Raw genomic sequence first — 17126 nt, forward strand, 5'->3', positions numbered from 1 at the left:
ACAATGGAAACAACGACAATATCCAGTTTGCACAACAAACCACCAACCATGAAACATTACACACTAAGCCTACAATACATGTGGTGGGAAGTGCTGTCAAGCTGCAGCCAACTGATGACAACCCCATGGGGCTTTCGAGGCAAAACACAAACTGAGATAATTTGCCATGGCCTGCCTCTGCATAGCAGCCCTGGACTGATGATGGTCTCCCATCCAAATACTAACCAGGGCTGACCCTGCTTAGCTTCTGAGATCTGATGAAGTGATTAGGCTAGCCTGTGCCATCCCAGATGAACAATTAACTGCCATCAAGTCACAACCAGTATGGGTTTTTCAAGGCTAGAAGGGGGGCAGAGGTGACTTGTCATTGCTTTCATCTGCAAAGCAACCCAGGTCTTTGGGGGTGGGTGGGTATTTTTTGTATTTTTCATATGTGCGTGTGTGTGTGCACACGCATGCACCTGGAAGTCATGGCGACCTCTGGGGACTGACCCCTACTGGGGGCCTGGAGGATATTCAGAGGGTTGGCTGAATAAAGCCTGCCCTCGTCTCCCGACTGCTGGTATTCCAAGGAGGTCTCCCACCCAAGTACTTGCCAGAGTCGACCCTGCTTAGTTTCCAAGATCTGATGAGACTGGTTCTGCCCTGGTATGGTGAGGGGGGGGGGGTTCTATCAGACAGAACAGCCTTGCAGGACTTTGGAAAAACTGAATGAGATGGGGCCTTCTGAACAATTAGTGGAAGATCTTCCCAAATTATAAGACTAACAACTGAAAAATTAGCAACAAAAGACTCCCATCATTTTACTCTCCCACTGGCAAGCAAAATTAAGGATCTTCATGACAGGATGTTCTAGTTCCCAGTCATGGTTTATTATTAAACAATAGAGCAGCAAACATCTGCATTGGTTTTCTACTGTCCTTCCACTGAAACATGATGTTATTGATGCAAAATTAAAAACAAATGTTCCTTTATCTCTACATAAAATGCACTGTTTTATTTGAATAGCGGCTTTTCACTTCTAAAAAAACAAACCTTGCACATCTTAACATATGAAGATCCTAGGCTTGGAAGGGAGGTTGTTTTAACCACTGGGATTTCACTCCAAGTAAATGCATTTTTACATGGAAATAAAAGTTGTTCAGTCTCTAGAAATGCAACAGATACTAACCATGATCCTGCACACAGTTAATCTATTTAAATTCCAGTGAAGCCAACAGGCAGACAGACTGCATGTGGGATCACAGCTACTGATATTTAAAAAAGGAACCAGTTTCTTTGAAGTTACCTGGGAACATCCCACAAATTCACTTTCACCTTCAGATTACCTTCAGAGAACCACAGGAGTAATTCCTGCCCAATCATTTTGATAGAGCAGAGATCATGTCAAAGAAGGCATAAATCCTGCCTATTTTGTTCCTGTGAAGCTACTTCCTATATACATTTTTATATCAATGTATGCTTCTCACCGCAATAGGTTGCAATCTACTTGATTTTAAGCTGTGATTGCCTTTAATTAGACTTCTTGAAAGAATGTGGGTTAGCAGTCATTAAAACAACTATCCACTTTTTTCAAAGTGGAAAAGGCTGAGCTATGGACATAACTGCACTGAAATCACTGAAAGAGGCATTTTCAAATTTCAAAAATATTTCCATAAGTATTTCTTTATATTAGACTGACTCTCATGCAATCTATACATCAGAGCACTCAATGCAACAAAACAAATTGGGTTGTGAAATCAAGATAGGGCTTCAGTACATTTCTGCAGCATCAGCTTCTTCTCTGCATTTAAAGTTCCACCCTCCATTGCAAAGCTCCCCCCCCCATATATTATCCTTTTGGATGGATAGTTATTCCTATATTCAGTATGCTGGCATTCTGTAATCAAACAGTAAAATAGACAGATCCGCCACAAAAAAGAAACCAGAAGTTTAATTCAAAAACCAATTAATCTGAAGTGGATGAACTCATGCAAGCTTATCCTGACATCATAAAAACACTTAAGCAGAAGTTACACTTGAAATCCATGAGGCTTACTTCTAAGTAAATACGAAGCTGCAGACACATTTAAATCTGCATTAACTTGCAAGGGGTTAGATTAATTTGGTTTAACAGCCCAAACTTAGGCATGTTTATGTAGAAGCAAGACCCCTTTATTTCGGTAGAGCTTACTCTCAAGTAAGTTTGGATAGGATTATTGTTATTCATTTATTTATATAAGCACCCTGAGTGTGATGTCAGCTGTACAATCCAAACTCAGAAGTCAACCCCAATGCTCAGTGGGGCAGATTCCCCAGTGTAAAGGATTGCATCTTCAGGGATCCTGCTATTTGGCATTATGTCTAGCAAATTGTTTATTGTAGAACCTATGACTGTAAGTTTTATTCCTACAAAGACATTTTTGGGCAAGAGTAACTGGAAAACATTTTGAAATCAGAACACTATACAAAAAAATTAAACAAATTGAATGATGTGATGACCCTTAAATGTGACTTCTGTGATCATATATATACAGCGGCAAGAAAATTAAATGGTAGCTGGATGCAGACATCCAGAAGAAGCCTGCCAGACCTCCTGCCTTTTCCCACTGACTGCAGTACTGCAGTTCTATGACAACATCATATCAATGAACCAACAGCAGCCTGGGCTTCCTGATTGGCTTGCAAAGTTTATCCCTGCCCTTCCAACTTCGAAAAAAATCCCACCATGAAACAAAGCAGCAGCATCTGATATAAGAATTAAACAAGAGACCTGCAAGCAGGGGCTGTTATTACAGTTCTGCATGCATGCTCTGAGACCCTCCCAAAGAAAAAGCTGTAACATAATTCTGAGTAGGGCTACATAATTATGCATGCCTACTTCGAAGTAAAGCAATGCAATGAGACTTGCTGCACAGATGTTCTCAGGACTAGCTGGTTTTAACATGGGGGCTGGGGGTCTCCCTCCTTTTCAGTAATCAATTCTCACTTTATACAGTGACTTACAACATGCCAGCCCCCTTTCTGAATAAAAGTCATCCTATCGGTTGATGCTAACATTATGCAGAGGATCCAGTTCATGAGCAGTTCAAGTAAATGGGAGGGGAGTGGCTACAAAACCAGTGACTTGTGGATTGGAATCTGCATCACAAAAAATGCCGTTCTTATTTTGCATGCCAAAGAAGAACAAAAAAAAGCAAAAAGGAAACCATGCATGTATTTTTTAAAGTGCTGAGTGGGAGGTGTAATAGCTTAAGGTGGGTGGTGGAGGAACCGAGGGAGGAGAAATGGATGAGAAGTAGAGGCAAAGTTTTTTAAAAACATCCCTGAGATATTATAAAGATGACTCAGTGCTGCCATTAAAGAAGACTGCTTTTGAGAAAGCAATATCCACACAGTGGTAACCTGATGGATTGTCCTGATCTTCTGTACTGCCAGTCTCTCAACGGCTGGAGTCCTTGTGTCCTCTCCTAACTCAGCCCTTCCCTTTGGATCTCCCCCCCCCCATGCCAGTCTGACCTTTCACAATGTCAGGTCCTAGAAAGAGATCTTAACTACGGCCACTTGCGTACCGCGACCCCTTTTTACAACGGGCACCTCTCTCATGCTAAGAATGGGTGGTGAAGGAGGAAGCAGAGGGGGAAAGAAAGCTCATCCCTTCGGCCCCTTCTGCTGCTCTGCATTGCAGATGGAGAACAAACTCGACTATCAAGTCCCTGCAAACAATCGGCAGGAGGATTAGGGCGCCGCAAGGTCCCTTTCGAAGCGACATCAGGCACCACAGACACTAAGACACGCGGGGCGGCTTTTATTGCGTCCCTCTTTCTCCCTCTCCCTGGCCGCGCCGGCTTCTGCCTGAGGCGCTGGCCTTGGTGCTGAAGCCGCCATGACTTCCCCAGACAGACACACACACGCCTTACCTGCCCGCCCAAGCCCTTCTGCGCCAGATCACCACCCAACCCCCAACGTAGACGGCCTGCTTGGGTCACCTTAGGAGAGATCCAGCAGCCACCTACGCCGCCACCACCCTTTCTATCCCGTCGTCTTCGGACCAGGTGGCCTCTTTGCTGGAAGGTGGGGGGGGGGATGGGCCCTCCTCCTCCTCCACGGAGCTCCGATCCCAGCAGTATCCGAAGGGGAAAAGATGTGTGGGGGGGAGAATGATGGGGGGGAGGGGAGCAAGAAGGCAAAGGGGAATAGGAGACAGACGAGAGAAATGCATCCGAAATGAGGAGACAAGGGAAGCGGGTTAGTACTGGGGGAAAGAAAAGAGGAGAAGCGAATAATAGACATCAGCATCCCAGTGGAGAAGGAATGAAGAAGTGAATTGTGGCCAAGGAAGGAAAGACACAGAGGAAGCACGGAAGGAAGGGTGGCGGGAAGGGGGAGGGAGAGGGCAGGGCAGGCCCGGGATTCGGGCGCGTCTCGCCGAGAGAGAAACGGAGGGAAGGGGGCGGGGCAGACTCGGGGGGAGGGGCCTAAGGCCGGCGGCTCCTCCTTTCCCGGCGACGTCTCTCCCGCCGGCCCGCCTCTTGGAAGGCAGCGTGCCGCTCGGGTATATAAGGCGCTGCCTTCTGCAGAGTCCCCGCTGCCGGGAAATCCGCGCAAAGCGCCCCTCCTCCTTCCAGTCTTCCAAGATGAGCTACACGCTGGAGCCTCTGAGCAACCCGTCGTACCGGCGGGTGGCCGAGAGCCGGACCGCCTTCAGCCGGGCCAGCGTGTCGCCGTCGAGCGGCTTCAGGTCCCAGTCATGGTCGCGGGGCTCGCCCAGCACCGTCTCCTCCTCCTACAAGCGCAACCTGGGCGCGCCGCGGGCTTCGTACGGCTCGACGGTGCTGAGCTCCTCGGAGAGCCTGGAGCTGAGCCAGTCGTCGCTCTTCAACGGCGGCGGGGGCGGCGGCGGCGGCGGGGACTTCAAGCTGAGCCGGGCCAACGAGAAGGAGCAGCTGCAGGGCCTGAACGACCGCTTCGCCGGCTACATCGAGAAGGTGCACTCGCTGGAGCAGCAGAACAAGGAGCTGGAGAGCGAGATCGGGGCGCTGCGGCAGAAGCAGGCGGGCCGCTCGCTGCTGGGCGACGCCTTCGAGCAGGAGCTGCGGGAGCTGCGCTGCGTCCTCGAGCAGGTCAACCACGAGAAGGCGGCGCTGCAGCTCGACTCCGAGCACCTGGAGGAGGACATCCAGCGCATCAAGGAGCGCTTCGAGGATGAGGCCCGCCTCCGCGAGGACACCGAGGCCATCATCCGCGCCCTCCGCAAGGACATCGAGGAGGCGTCGATGGTCAAGGTCGAGCTGGACAAGAAGGTGCAGTCCCTGCAGGACGAGGTGGCCTTCCTCCGCGGCAACCACGAGGACGAGGTGACCGACCTGCTGGCCCAGATCCAGGCCTCGCACGTCACCGTCGAGCGCAAGGACTACGTGAAGACCGACCTGACGGCCGCCCTCAAGGAGATCCGCTCCCAGCTCGAGTGCCACTCCGACCAGAACATGGTCCAGGCCGAGGAGTGGTTCAAGTGCCGCTACGCCAAGCTCACCGAGGCCGCCGAGGCCAACAAGGAGGCCATCCGCTCGGCCAAAGAGGAGATCGCCGAGTACCGACGGCAGCTCCAGGCCAAGAGCATCGAGCTGGAATCCGTCCGCGGTACCAAGGAGTCCCTCGACCGCCAGCTGAACGACATCGAGGAGCGACACAACCAAGACCTCTCCACTTACCAGGTAGGCGCCCGGCGGAGGGGAGGGGAGAGAAGGCTGCTTGCTACGGCCGGACGACGAAAAGGCAACTTGGGGGTGGGGGGGAGGAGCAGCAATGCGAAAGGGAGGAGCTAGCTGCCTCCCCTCCCAATAATAGCGAACCAGGCAGATTTGGGAATGGGGGCGACGCCCCCGGGGCGTGTACGTCTCGCCTGCCTCCGCGCCAAGTGGGGGTTGCCCAATCCAAAAGAAGGGGGCGGGGGTGGAGAGTCCTCCAGAAGAAGACCCTGCTGCTCACCCCTGCGAGGAGGGCGGGCGGGGCAGGATGCTCTTGCAGAATGCCTGCCAGGATAAAGATGTGTATGGTGGGGCTATCGGGAATAAAACCTTGAACGGGCTGGGGGTGGGATAGCGAACGACCACTTCAGGGAAATGGCTTTCAAAGTTTTTGAATGGCACGGAACTCTTCGGTCGCTGGATGCTCAGTCATGATGCCCTCCCTCTTGGGATGGAGGGAGCGGTGATGGGAAGTGAGCTGTCACCCTGGATCCTCCTAAGCTCTGATCTCTCGAGGGGTGGGGTGGGGGGGTGCTTGCCCACGTGGAACTCGGAGGGAGGAGAGAGAGAAGAACCAGGCAACTTGCCCCCTACAGAACAGAGGCACCCACTTCCTCTGCAGAAGGGATTTGGTGGGAGTCTGGAACTTACTTTCATGTAAATGGGTTCGGCTGCAAATAAAAACCTAGGGGACTTATTCCAAGGACTTGACTTGGGTAGTGGGAAAGAGCTGGCAAAAAGCTGGTGCTGGTGAACTTCCTTGACATACAAAAGCCAACGCCTTGAAGACTAACACATCTGTTGTTGCTGCTCCAGCTTTTCCAGGCTTAAGTCCGCTGGCTCAAGCTGATGCGACAATCAATGCTGTGGTCTTTAAGGGGTCATGGGAGTTTTCTTGTGTTTTCGCTGCAGTGGACCAGTACAGCTACCAGGCAGGGAATTTCATTCCCAATGCAGAATGTGACTTCTGAACAAGTCTCTCTAGCAGTGCAGGGAAAGGCTAGAAGGTGCTGCAGAACCGGCTGTGGGCGGAAGAAAAGAATGAGCTTGCAAAATATCTCTGCCAAAGTTCTCTGCACCAGTAAATGCTGACTATCTTGCACCAGCCCTGCAAAAACTGCTCCCACCCATATCCTTGGCTCCTATTGCGGAGGGTTACAAGCCAGAACCTTTACAGTAATCCTATTCAGTACAATGGCATTGCTGTGATGTAAATGGAGATGTGCCTTGGAAAAGCATAGTCGTAAAAGAATAACACTAACACCTACCTCATGTGAAAACTGTAAATCACAAGTGTTCTATTACATATTATTATTATTTGCATGTACTGGTTACTTTTCTAGAGACATAACCCTAACTTCTGACAACTTGCAATAATATTTGGGAGAAAGACATGGAAGAGAAGGATAACAAGAAATATTTAAAAGCGCTGCATGACATCAAATCATGTGGGGAGAGTTTGTGAAAGACTAAACTAGTGCTAGTGGGACAGAACCATAATTATTCTTACTCGGTGAAACTGAGCCCAGCACAGGAGACTTTTCCTAGGATGAATCAAAATGTAAAGAAAGTCCATCCAGCCACCTGGGTTCGGCTTCTGGTGCCGTGATAAACAGCTGCTGCAAAATGCCCTTGTGCTCCTGCCTAATGAACTTCTGCAATGCAGCAGCTATTTGTGCTGAGCAGCTAGTCAAATGAAGCCATCCAGCACAAGAGGCAAGCAGCCCTCTAAACCAGCTCCTTTGGGATAGGAAGCAGTATGATTCTCTGCTTTTCTTTTATTGGCAATAGGGGAGGGCAAGTCAGTCCACTCCACCAGGGCAACACTGCAGACTTGTAGATAATCTCTGCCATTGCAGAAGGGATTTGTCGGCACCCCAGGGAATTAGCTTTGGGGGAGGGAAAGAAGAATACAACTAAAATGAGCCAAACATCACAATGTCAGAAGGGAGGGGATTTTTTCACCCCCACCAAGTGCATCCTGAAGTTCTGCAATGCAGAAATTGCTGGCACTGGGGAAGTCGTAAAATGGTCCTGTCAGTGCCGCTTTTCAGATATTCTCACTGCACCACAGCAAATGAAGCTGGATAGGAAAAACGTGCTCCACCCCCATAAAACTGGGCATTGGAAAGATGAATCAGAAGCTGAACCAAAAGACAAATGGCATGAAATGTGGCTAACAGTATCATAAGTGTTCACACAATGCAAGCACTGATGCAAAAGTCAGCAAAACATTGTCAAAATATACTGCACAGGCAAAGCAGAAATGAAAATGAACTCCTATTGGTTTCCCTGCCCAGCCTAGGAGCTAATATTGCTTCATATGGAGTGAAGCTATTGGGCAGTTACCGCTTTGGTTCTGAATGACAGGGTGCTTTTACATAATGAAAATCTGAACCTTGCAATGCAAGTTTGAAACCAGGGGTCGAATTCAGTAGAACTTTTCAGGAAAAGGCTCCCGAGGGACTGGGAACCATTGGAACAAAAAAGGGAGACCATGTGGCACATAGCTGGTTCGTTCCTTTTTTCAAAAACCATTTTTAACCATTTCTTCCCCCAATGACAAGAACTTCCAACGCAGAAAGTACATCTTTGATCTTACACACGGACATCTGCATCTTGGAAATGTGGGAGAAACTTGTCTTGAGCATAAGAAGAGTTCTCCAAGATCAGACCAATGGCTGTCTAGTCCAGAATCTTGTTTCCCAGTCAGATGCTATGGACTCCCCCCCCCCCAATCACCACCACAGGGGCACAGAGACCAAGCCTTTGCTCAGTAGTTGCCATCCATCCCATTTTTTTACATTCTGAGATATACTGCCTCTGAACATGAAGGTTCCATTTAACTGCACACATGATAGGAGGGAAACTGTCAACATCCTCTCTGGCAACAGTCCATGGTACCTCCAAAAAAGCAATTCTATAAAATGTTTCAACATTCAGGAGATTTCCCCCCCTCCCCATGGATGTGGGAAATTTGTTCTGTTTGGACCCAAGCCTATGGGTTTAGAAGTGGGATCTTAATCTAGATTTATTTTGTATAGGAAAATATTGAAAGCCTTTTCCATCCCCTTTTCCTCTGTTTATTGCTGTTAAATGAGACTGCAGGCAGCCCCACTGAGAGATGTAGACAGTTCGTTTTCGATTTCAATGCAGCGTCGACTGCATCTTTAGAAGGGAAAGTATAGCAGTAAAAGACAGAACTTTATCAAATGTCCATCAAAATATTTGATTCAAAACCTCCATGCTGAATTCTAATCATTTAACTGTCTATTGGATTTTCTGTAAAGTTTTGTATTTTACTTATGGCCATGAGTGTATGATCTTATCAATCTCAGGCTTAAAAATGATCAGATGGCCATTTTAAAGAGAGGTTTGGATCAAAAGGCACCTGAATCCTATTCACTACAGGAAGCAACCAACTTCAGAAATACCTTCATATGGAAAGCGTCATTCCTTAGCATGATTACTGGAGCTTGCTTTCAAGTAAATGTGTTTAGGAATGTGACATTCATCAACTCAAGTCCAGTTTAAGAAGCTGAAGAATTTGACTGAATTATTTTTACCAGATATTTCAGGGAATTTGTATGGGGCAATGCTGGACTCAGGGTACCAAGGAGACTTGAGTTCAAAACCCAACCCAGCCATGAAGCTTACTAGGTAACCCTGGACTAGTCTTTAACCTGCCTCACAAGGCTGTTGTGAAGAGTAATGGGGCAAGTATATGATCCACTAAGCTCTTTGGAGGAAGAAGAGAACAAAAATATAAACTTCCAGAACTCAAAAGAAATATTTTAAAGCATGAAGATTGTCCCCATTTTTTCCCCTGAAATGAGAAAGAAAAGTGAAGGCTCTTTTTAAAATTCTGGCCTATTGACCCACAACTTGGTTAAGATATTGCCCAAACTAGCTGACATCTAAGTGCTTGACCTAGGCTGAGTTGTCATGTTTAGCTTTTAAATAAGATTTCAAGGGAGAGTCTTTTATCCAGCTAAGGAGCAGCCACATACTGAATGCTGAATCAAAACGTGCTTGTAGTTTTCGGATTCAAAACTTAAGATAACAGATGCAGAAATGGGCTCATCAGGGACCAAACCCAGACAGAGTCTGTCCAACACAGGCTGGTCAGAGTGGGGAGATGAAGTCATACCCTGTAGTTTAGTAGCTGAATTCTTTTACCAGCACACCACCTCCTTCCAGTCCACATTCCTCCTTTCTCGTGAATGTAAATATCTCTTGTAACTTCTTAAAGAATCATTTGTGTCTTGCTTGCAGGAGACGATTCAGCAGCTGGAAAATGAACTGAGAGGTACAAAATGGGAAATGGCCCGTCATTTGAGGGAATACCAGGACCTCCTCAATGTCAAGATGGCCCTTGATATTGAGATTGCCGCATACAGGTACAGTAGACACTCTGCAGAGGTGGCTGATCTGGGAACTGCAGCTCAGGTGCTTTTGAGTACCCGGGAGAAAAACAGCTAAACAGCGACTCTTTGAATCCTTCAAAGCGTGCTGACTATTCGCATTTGGAATGCTTTTTTCTTAAATTTAAACCCCCCCCCCCCAAATGTCCTGTTCGGTTATACACAGATTTCAGATGTTGCCATTACAAGTTGGCATGTAAGCCTTTTGCTCAAATAGGGTTGTGAGGTTTTACTGTTAAATAATATTTCAAGAAAGAGTGTTGTACTTTTGCTGGATTCTTAGCAAAATTGGAAACCTAGGGAAAACACTTTGTTTAAACTTCGTAATTGGGTTAGTACGATTTGATGCAATTCCACATGTCCCTTCAGTTGGGGTACATCCCAAAGATCTATAGGTACATCCCAAAGATCTATAGTATGATGAAGAGAGCTGAGGATGGCATTTGACATTTGCTTCACATCCCATTGCTTCCCCTATGTTTAAGGCAGCTGAGAAAACAGTACAATGCTGTTTATTCTAGAGGACGAACTGTGGGTAATGAGGGCAGAGTGCAGGTCTCTAGCTCAGGAAGTTTCTCATTCCAATCTTTTCACTACTATTATCTCATGTAGTTTTAGGCAAGCCTCTCTCTCTGCCTCAGACTCCCCCTCTGCAATGTGGAGAAAATAAGAGAGCCAGTGTGGTGCAGTAGTTAGGGTGCTGGATTATAGCCTGGTAGTCCTGAGTTCAAATCCACACTCTGCCATGAAACTTGCTGGGTGATCTTGAGCCAGTCATTCTGGCTCAGACTCGCCTACCTCATGGGGTTGTTTGGAGGGCAAAATAGAGGAGGGTATGCCACTATGTATGCCACCCTGAGCTCCTTGAAGGAATGGTGGACTTTTTAAAGAAAAACATACTAAACAGAATACTAGCCTGCCTCGCACGGCAGTTGGGAGTATTTCAGCAAGGCAGTGTATGTGATATGCACATAACTCAAGAAGAAATCCACAACCCACCAGCACTACCTTCTGAGCTTCTCCTATAAAAAGTAGGGTTTATGTAGTTTTCAGAATATTAATAAGGGAGGATTTTGCAGGAGTTCATTCCACAGCGGGGAGAAATGACTAAAAAGGTCTTGCTCTTCTCCAGCATAAAAGACATTTCTTGGTGGCTACTTTGAAGAGGCTCTCTGCCCTGCTGACCAGTCTTAACTGGCAGAGAGGAAGGGATTGTTTCTACTGGAATCTTTACTCGTAGGCATCAGTTGTGTTAATTTTTGCTTATTTTTATTTCAGTTGGGTATTCTGTATCTTATGGGGAGTGAGGTGGTAGAAATCACTTGAGCTCCAACACAAGATGTTTTCTTTGAGTTGCCTTCTTGATATCAGCAAGATGACTTCTGAAGGGGATTTGAAGGTTGCAGTGGAGCCATCTGTAGAATCCAGGGGTTCATGCCCCACTCCTTTTAAGTCAACAGTGGCCAGAATTCCAACCTGCTGATTGCAATAGGCATGTGCCTCAGGTGAAAGTAGCCGTGTTCTTTAAAGCAAATATGGTGCTACTGAGCAAACTTGCACTACTCCAGACTCAATCATTGGAAATCTTAGGTTGCTTTCTTATTTGGGAATGTCCCACTGAAATCAGTGGGATCCACTTCCAAGTAAAGGCACGTAGGAAGACAAGAACCCTCCTAAAACCAAAAGTCTACCTATTCCAGCATCCTGTTTTCCATGTTGGCCAACCAGACACCGAGAAATTCACGAGCAGTGTATGAGGGCCACAGCCCATTCTTGCTGTAGCTCACCTACTTTCTGTCAGGTTCAACAGCAAGTAAATCTCCACACACGTTTCCAGGGAATCGCTATACTTTATTAGACTACAGGTCCGTTGACAGGTATATTGTTAGGAATAACAATGGGGGTGGATGCATCGCTTCATATAGTGTGATGCTGCAAATGGCTAAGCAAATGAACTCCAAGCGTGCGCGTGGGAATTCTACCGACGGGAGGTTACATAATGAATGGGAGAGCCTCCGTGCCTCATGAGAGCAGAAAGATTCACACCAACGGTTGAACACAAGCCCTCCCTCTTCCTCAAGGTTAGTCAGATAACCCAGTCTGGCAGCGCCAGTTCGCACGGTCTCAGGAGCGCCTCCCTATCGCTGTTTACAGCAAGCGAGCAAGCATGTGCCATAGCACCACAGTCAGGAAAGGACACATACAAATGAAATATGGCAGCTAGCTGACACTATCCCAACTACTGGTATTATTCACTGCTTCTGAACAGATGCACTAAAATGGAGGCTCCATTTAGCCATAAACTTGTTCTTTGTGACCATTCCTCTGTGAAAGACAAGCTTATTGCCATCTCAGTGTCTTATGGTAGTGAATTCCATAGGTTAATTATGAGTAAAATTAACTCTTACAGTGCAATCCTATGCAGTTACTCTAAAGTGATTGAATTCAGTGGTCTTTGTCTGGAATAACTCTGCACAGAACCACACTATTAATCACTTTCTTGTGAAACAATATGAATCTTTAGCATTTTTAAAATCCACTATAAAACTAGGGGCAAGATATCTACACCAGGAAAGCATAGACAAGAAGCAAATATTCTGTATTCCATCCTGTATCAGTAATCAAAGCAGAGGCAATGGATTTTAGCAGTAAATGCTGACTCATTTTAACTTCCATTTTAATTTGATTTTTAATTTCAGAGCCGGGATATGGATACACTATTTGTCTTGCTTTGTAACATATTCAGAAATATAAGAGCCAGTGTAGTGTAATAGTTAAGGGTGTCACACTACTAGCTGAGAGACCTAGGTATAAATCTCCATTTGTGTCATGGAAGCTCGCTGGGTGACCTTGGGCCAGTCACACTCTCTCAGCCTAAGGGTTGTTAGGATGAAACACAATTACTTTTTTATCCAGCTAAAAAGGAATATAAATGATGCAAATGGCATCAAATACATTGCTGGCTCAGTACCTTTTTGGTGGCAGACAACTGAAATACCCCTCCCAAAAAAAAAAAGTTAGCCCACAATAGAACTATTACCACAAATAACTGACAATGTGCTACCTTTTAGAGGTACCTGGGGCTGCTGCCTCACTTTTCCTAGTTTATTTTTTATATTTATGTCTTGTTTTAAACAGTCAATGTATCCCTCGTGCACACACACAACCCCTTCCCATCCCCAGGCATAAATAGAGACAAAAGGGAAAAGAGAGGGGGGGGAGTTGAATGGTGGGAGGGAAAGGAAGGTGCACAACTTATCAAGACAGCAATTTGATTTCATTTCTTGTCCTTCCTGAGGGGAAGACAAGGCAGCATCAGGGAAATATGTCCCTCTGAAAGCAATGGGACTGCAGCATTCTTACTTTTGGCTGTATCATGTATGCAACTAATAGCCTTTTTAAAGAGAACCAGTGCTGTATAGTGGTTCTAGTGTCAGGCTAGGATCTGGCAGACCCGAGTTCAGATCCCCCCTCTGCCATGGAAGCCTGCTGGGTGACCTTGAGCCAATCAAACACTCTGAGCCTAACCTACCTCACTAGTTTATTGTGAGGATAAAATGGAGGACGGGAGAATGTTATAAGCCACTTTGAGCCCCATTGGGGAGAAAAGTAGGATATAAATGGAGTAAAAAAGAAATAAAGTAATATCAAGGTGCTCACTCAGTAGCAGGCCTCAATAATTCCAATAGATGGGCCTTCTTTAACTTTGAGAAAACATGGACAATACTCTCTGAAGTGAATGAGCTGCAAAACATATGCCACTTGGTTGGAATGGGTTGCCACTGATGTTCATAATGGCCCTTTGCCTCCAGGCCAATTAAGTACAGCAGATATTGGTTGCTGGGCATGCAAACTGGTCTGAGATGAGAATCAGGATTGGTGTAATATCTAAAAGTCACAGGTGGATATTCTTAAAGCAGTGATATTCCTGCTTTAAGGTAATGTCTAGGGGGCTGTTACAGACCCCCAAAACACAGTTTATTCTGCTATCCAGTAGTACCTCTTCTATCCATGTCAGGAAAACTGTTCAGGAGAAAGAAGTGATTTGTCAAGTGTGGGAAGAAATTCAAAAATTCTACCTTCCAGTTGCTAAAAATACTTTTTTTAAAAAAATGGTACTTGCAAAGACACCTGTTCATTCTCATCTTCAGATCAAGATAAGAGCAATATATGTTAATTTTTCCTTTCTTATTCCTCTAGGAAACTTCTTGAGGGTGAAGAGACAAGATTTAGTGCCTTCTCTGGAAGCATCACTGGGCCAATGTTTACACACAGGCAACCCTCTGTAACAATATCAAGTAGCAAAATACAGAAATCAAAAGTTGAAGCTCCAAAACTAAAGGTCCAACACAAGTTTGTAGAAGAAATAATTGAGGAGACAAAAGTAGAGGATGAGAAATCTGAACTGGATGAAGCCTTGGCGGCTATGGCTGAAGAACTGGCTGCCGGAGCACCACAAGAAGAGGAGGAAGAGGCAGAGGAGGGAGAAGCTGTGGAAGAAGAAATAGTAGCCGAGGCTAAAGCTGAGGTTGAAGCAGCTGCCCCAGAAGCAGAGGAAGAAGGAGAAGAGGAGGGTGGTGAGGAAGAAGAGGATGCAAAATCTGATGAAGCGGAAGAAGGAGGATCTGAAAAAGAAGAGGAAAAGAGTGAAAAGGATGAGGGTGAGGAAGAAGGAGAAGAGGAGGCAGGTGAGGGAGAAGCACAGGAAGCTGAAGAGGAGACCAAGGAAGAACAGGAGTCAGAAGAGAAGGCTGAAGCTGAAGGTGTAGTGGAGGAAGCCATTGCACCTGTGAAGGTAGAAAAGGTGAAAACATCTCCACCAAAATCTCCACCAAAGTCTCCTGCAGCAGAAGAGGCAGAGGAGAAGAAAGAAGCTGAAGGCGAAAGTGAAGACCAGAAGGAGGATGAGCAGGGAGCTGGAGAGGAGGAAGCTGAAGAAGAGGAGAAGGCAGGGTCTCCAGCAAAGGCAGGTTCACCTGAGAAAGGAGATTCACCAGAAAAAGCTGGTACCCCAGAAAAGGGTTCTCCAGAGAAGGCTGGGACTCCAGAGAAGGCATCTCCAGAGAAGGCTGGGACTCCAGAGAAGGCATCTCCAGAGAAGGCTGGGACTCCAGAAAAAGGGTCTCCAGAGAAGGCTGGGACTCCAGAAAAAGGATCTCCAGAAAAGGCAGATACTCCAGAGAAAGCAGGTACACCAGAAAAAGGAGCATCGCCAGAGAAAGCTGGGACTCCAGAGAAGGCAGGTACACCAGATAAAGCAGCATCCCCAGAGAAAGCTGGGACTCCAGAGAAGGCCAGTACACCAGATAAAGCAGCATCTCCAGAGAAAGTAGGATCCCCAGTGAAAGAAGAGGCTATCCCAGCTTCCAAGGCAGCAAAAGTTGGTACCGAGAAAGAACACAAAGAAGAGAAGAAAGAAAAAAGTGAGAAGGCATCAAAGGAATCCACAAAAGAAGACATAGCTATAAATGGAGAGGTGGATGAGAAAGAAGAGGATGAAGGCTCCAAGGCCAAGCAAGTGGAGGAGGAAGACAAAGGTGTTTTCACCAATGGCCTGGATGTTAGCCCATCTGAAGAGGAGAAGAAGGGGAAGAGTGAAGAGAAAGTTGTGGTAACCAAAAAAGTAGAGAAAATCACTAGTGAAGGGGATGATGGGACAACCACGTACATCACCAAGTCAGTGACTGTCACCCAGAAGGTGGAAGAGCATGAAGAAACGGTTGCTGAGAAATTGGTGTCCACCAAGAAAGTAGAGAAGGTCACTTCACATGCTGTAGTGAAAGAAGTTAAAGAGAGTGACTAGGATAACCAATTTTTTTCCCTTCAAAAGAGCTTGGGTCGGTGCAAAAGGTTAAGCCATATGACAGCCGCAAAATGCATGAAAGTGACAGCTTCAAAGCAGAAAGGGTTCTCTCGTGAAGTCTCCAGAAACACTCTATTTTATTTTTGATTTATTTTTGTGCAATACCCAGGGTTTGGGGGGGAGGAATGCATGCAAGCCCAAGATGCACTCCCTCTGCAGAACTTGGGGAATTAAAAAAAATGCATGAGCTGTTATCTTTACAGACGAAGTTGCTGAATTTCCTAAGCTGCTGATGGGACGTTTCTGAGGAATGTCTTAAGATGTATTATGCAAAGAACCAACTGAGCCAAATACAAATAAACAATAATAAGAGAATGAATGAAAAAAAACCAACAACAACCACCCAGAATTCTCCTAGCCTTAAGCTACTTAATAATTATGTTTACCTCACTGGTGCAATTAAGATGGACTTTTTGTTCATGGGAGAACCTACCTTGACACGCACAGTATGCAACCTTTTGTTGTTCGATGTAAAGCAGTCACAGCAGTTCGTGCTCAATAAAGGTCATATTGGAAATGTGTGTCTGGCCTTGTTGGGATTTCTCTTCTAGCTCCAAGGTGTTCTATATATTATTCTACCTTTGAAGTGGGCTAGCAAAATGCTAGCAGGAAGGTGTATGTGGCTGCCCGGGCAATTGTTGCTCACTTCTAGAGAGTCTATTTCATTTTTAACCCCTTGAGTCCCCAGTCCTCCTGGAAGTCTTTGTCCCTTTCCATAGTGTTAGTTGTGAGGCATGCAAATAGGTCAGACAGGAAGGTGGAGATTGTCCTAATGGTTGCTCATGTCACATGTGTAGTGATGGTTTCCTAAAGTAGTAGTATTCCCTGGGAGGAAATATTTGGGTGAAGCCTCCTAAGTGTTCATTAATAAAGTATCTGAACTAGTGATAAGGACTTGAGTATGGAGTTTAGTATTAGAGGGAACAAGCTGGGGACTCATGAAGAGACAATGGAAAGGAGAAACAATTTGGAAATCTTACCCCTCATCATCATCTTCCCTTTGGTCTTTTGTAAACTCTCAATAAGATAATTCTCCTGTTTCCTGTTGTTTCTTCCTCTAATGAGCTGCCCTCAACATTCTGTGCCTCCTAAAGAAAACACTCTCCCATCAAG

General features: G+C 46.1%; 1 protein-coding gene across 1 annotated transcript; it reads left to right on the top strand.

The window, feature by feature from the left end:
* The first annotated feature begins 4579 nt into the window (after nucleotides 1-4579).
* On the top strand, nucleotides 4580-16528 carry NEFM (neurofilament, medium polypeptide). Its single transcript, XM_015427788.1, has 3 exons — nucleotides 4580-5693; nucleotides 10002-10126; nucleotides 14351-16528. Exons 1-3 carry the CDS (start codon nucleotides 4617-4619, stop codon nucleotides 15951-15953), a joined length of 2805 nt encoding a protein of 934 aa, XP_015283274.1. The 5' UTR covers nucleotides 4580-4616; the 3' UTR covers nucleotides 15954-16528.
* The last annotated feature ends 598 nt before the right edge of the window (nucleotides 16529-17126 follow it).

Source organism: Gekko japonicus, unplaced genomic scaffold, assembly GCF_001447785.1.
Source record: "Gekko japonicus isolate JY-2015 unplaced genomic scaffold, Gekko_japonicus_V1.1 scaffold498, whole genome shotgun sequence".
NCBI classification, from domain to species: Eukaryota; Metazoa; Chordata; class Lepidosauria; order Squamata; family Gekkonidae; genus Gekko; species Gekko japonicus.

Coding starts and splice junctions, on each gene's coding strand:
- NEFM (XM_015427788.1), top strand. CDS start 4,617: ATGAGCTACACGCTGGAGCCTCTGAGCAACCCGTCGTACCGGCGGGTG. Junction 5,694..10,001: donor AAGACCTCTCCACTTACCAG/GTAGGCGCCCGG, acceptor TCTTGCTTGCAG/GAGACGATTCAGCAGCTGGA. Junction 10,127..14,350: donor ATTGAGATTGCCGCATACAG/GTACAGTAGACA, acceptor TTATTCCTCTAG/GAAACTTCTTGAGGGTGAAG.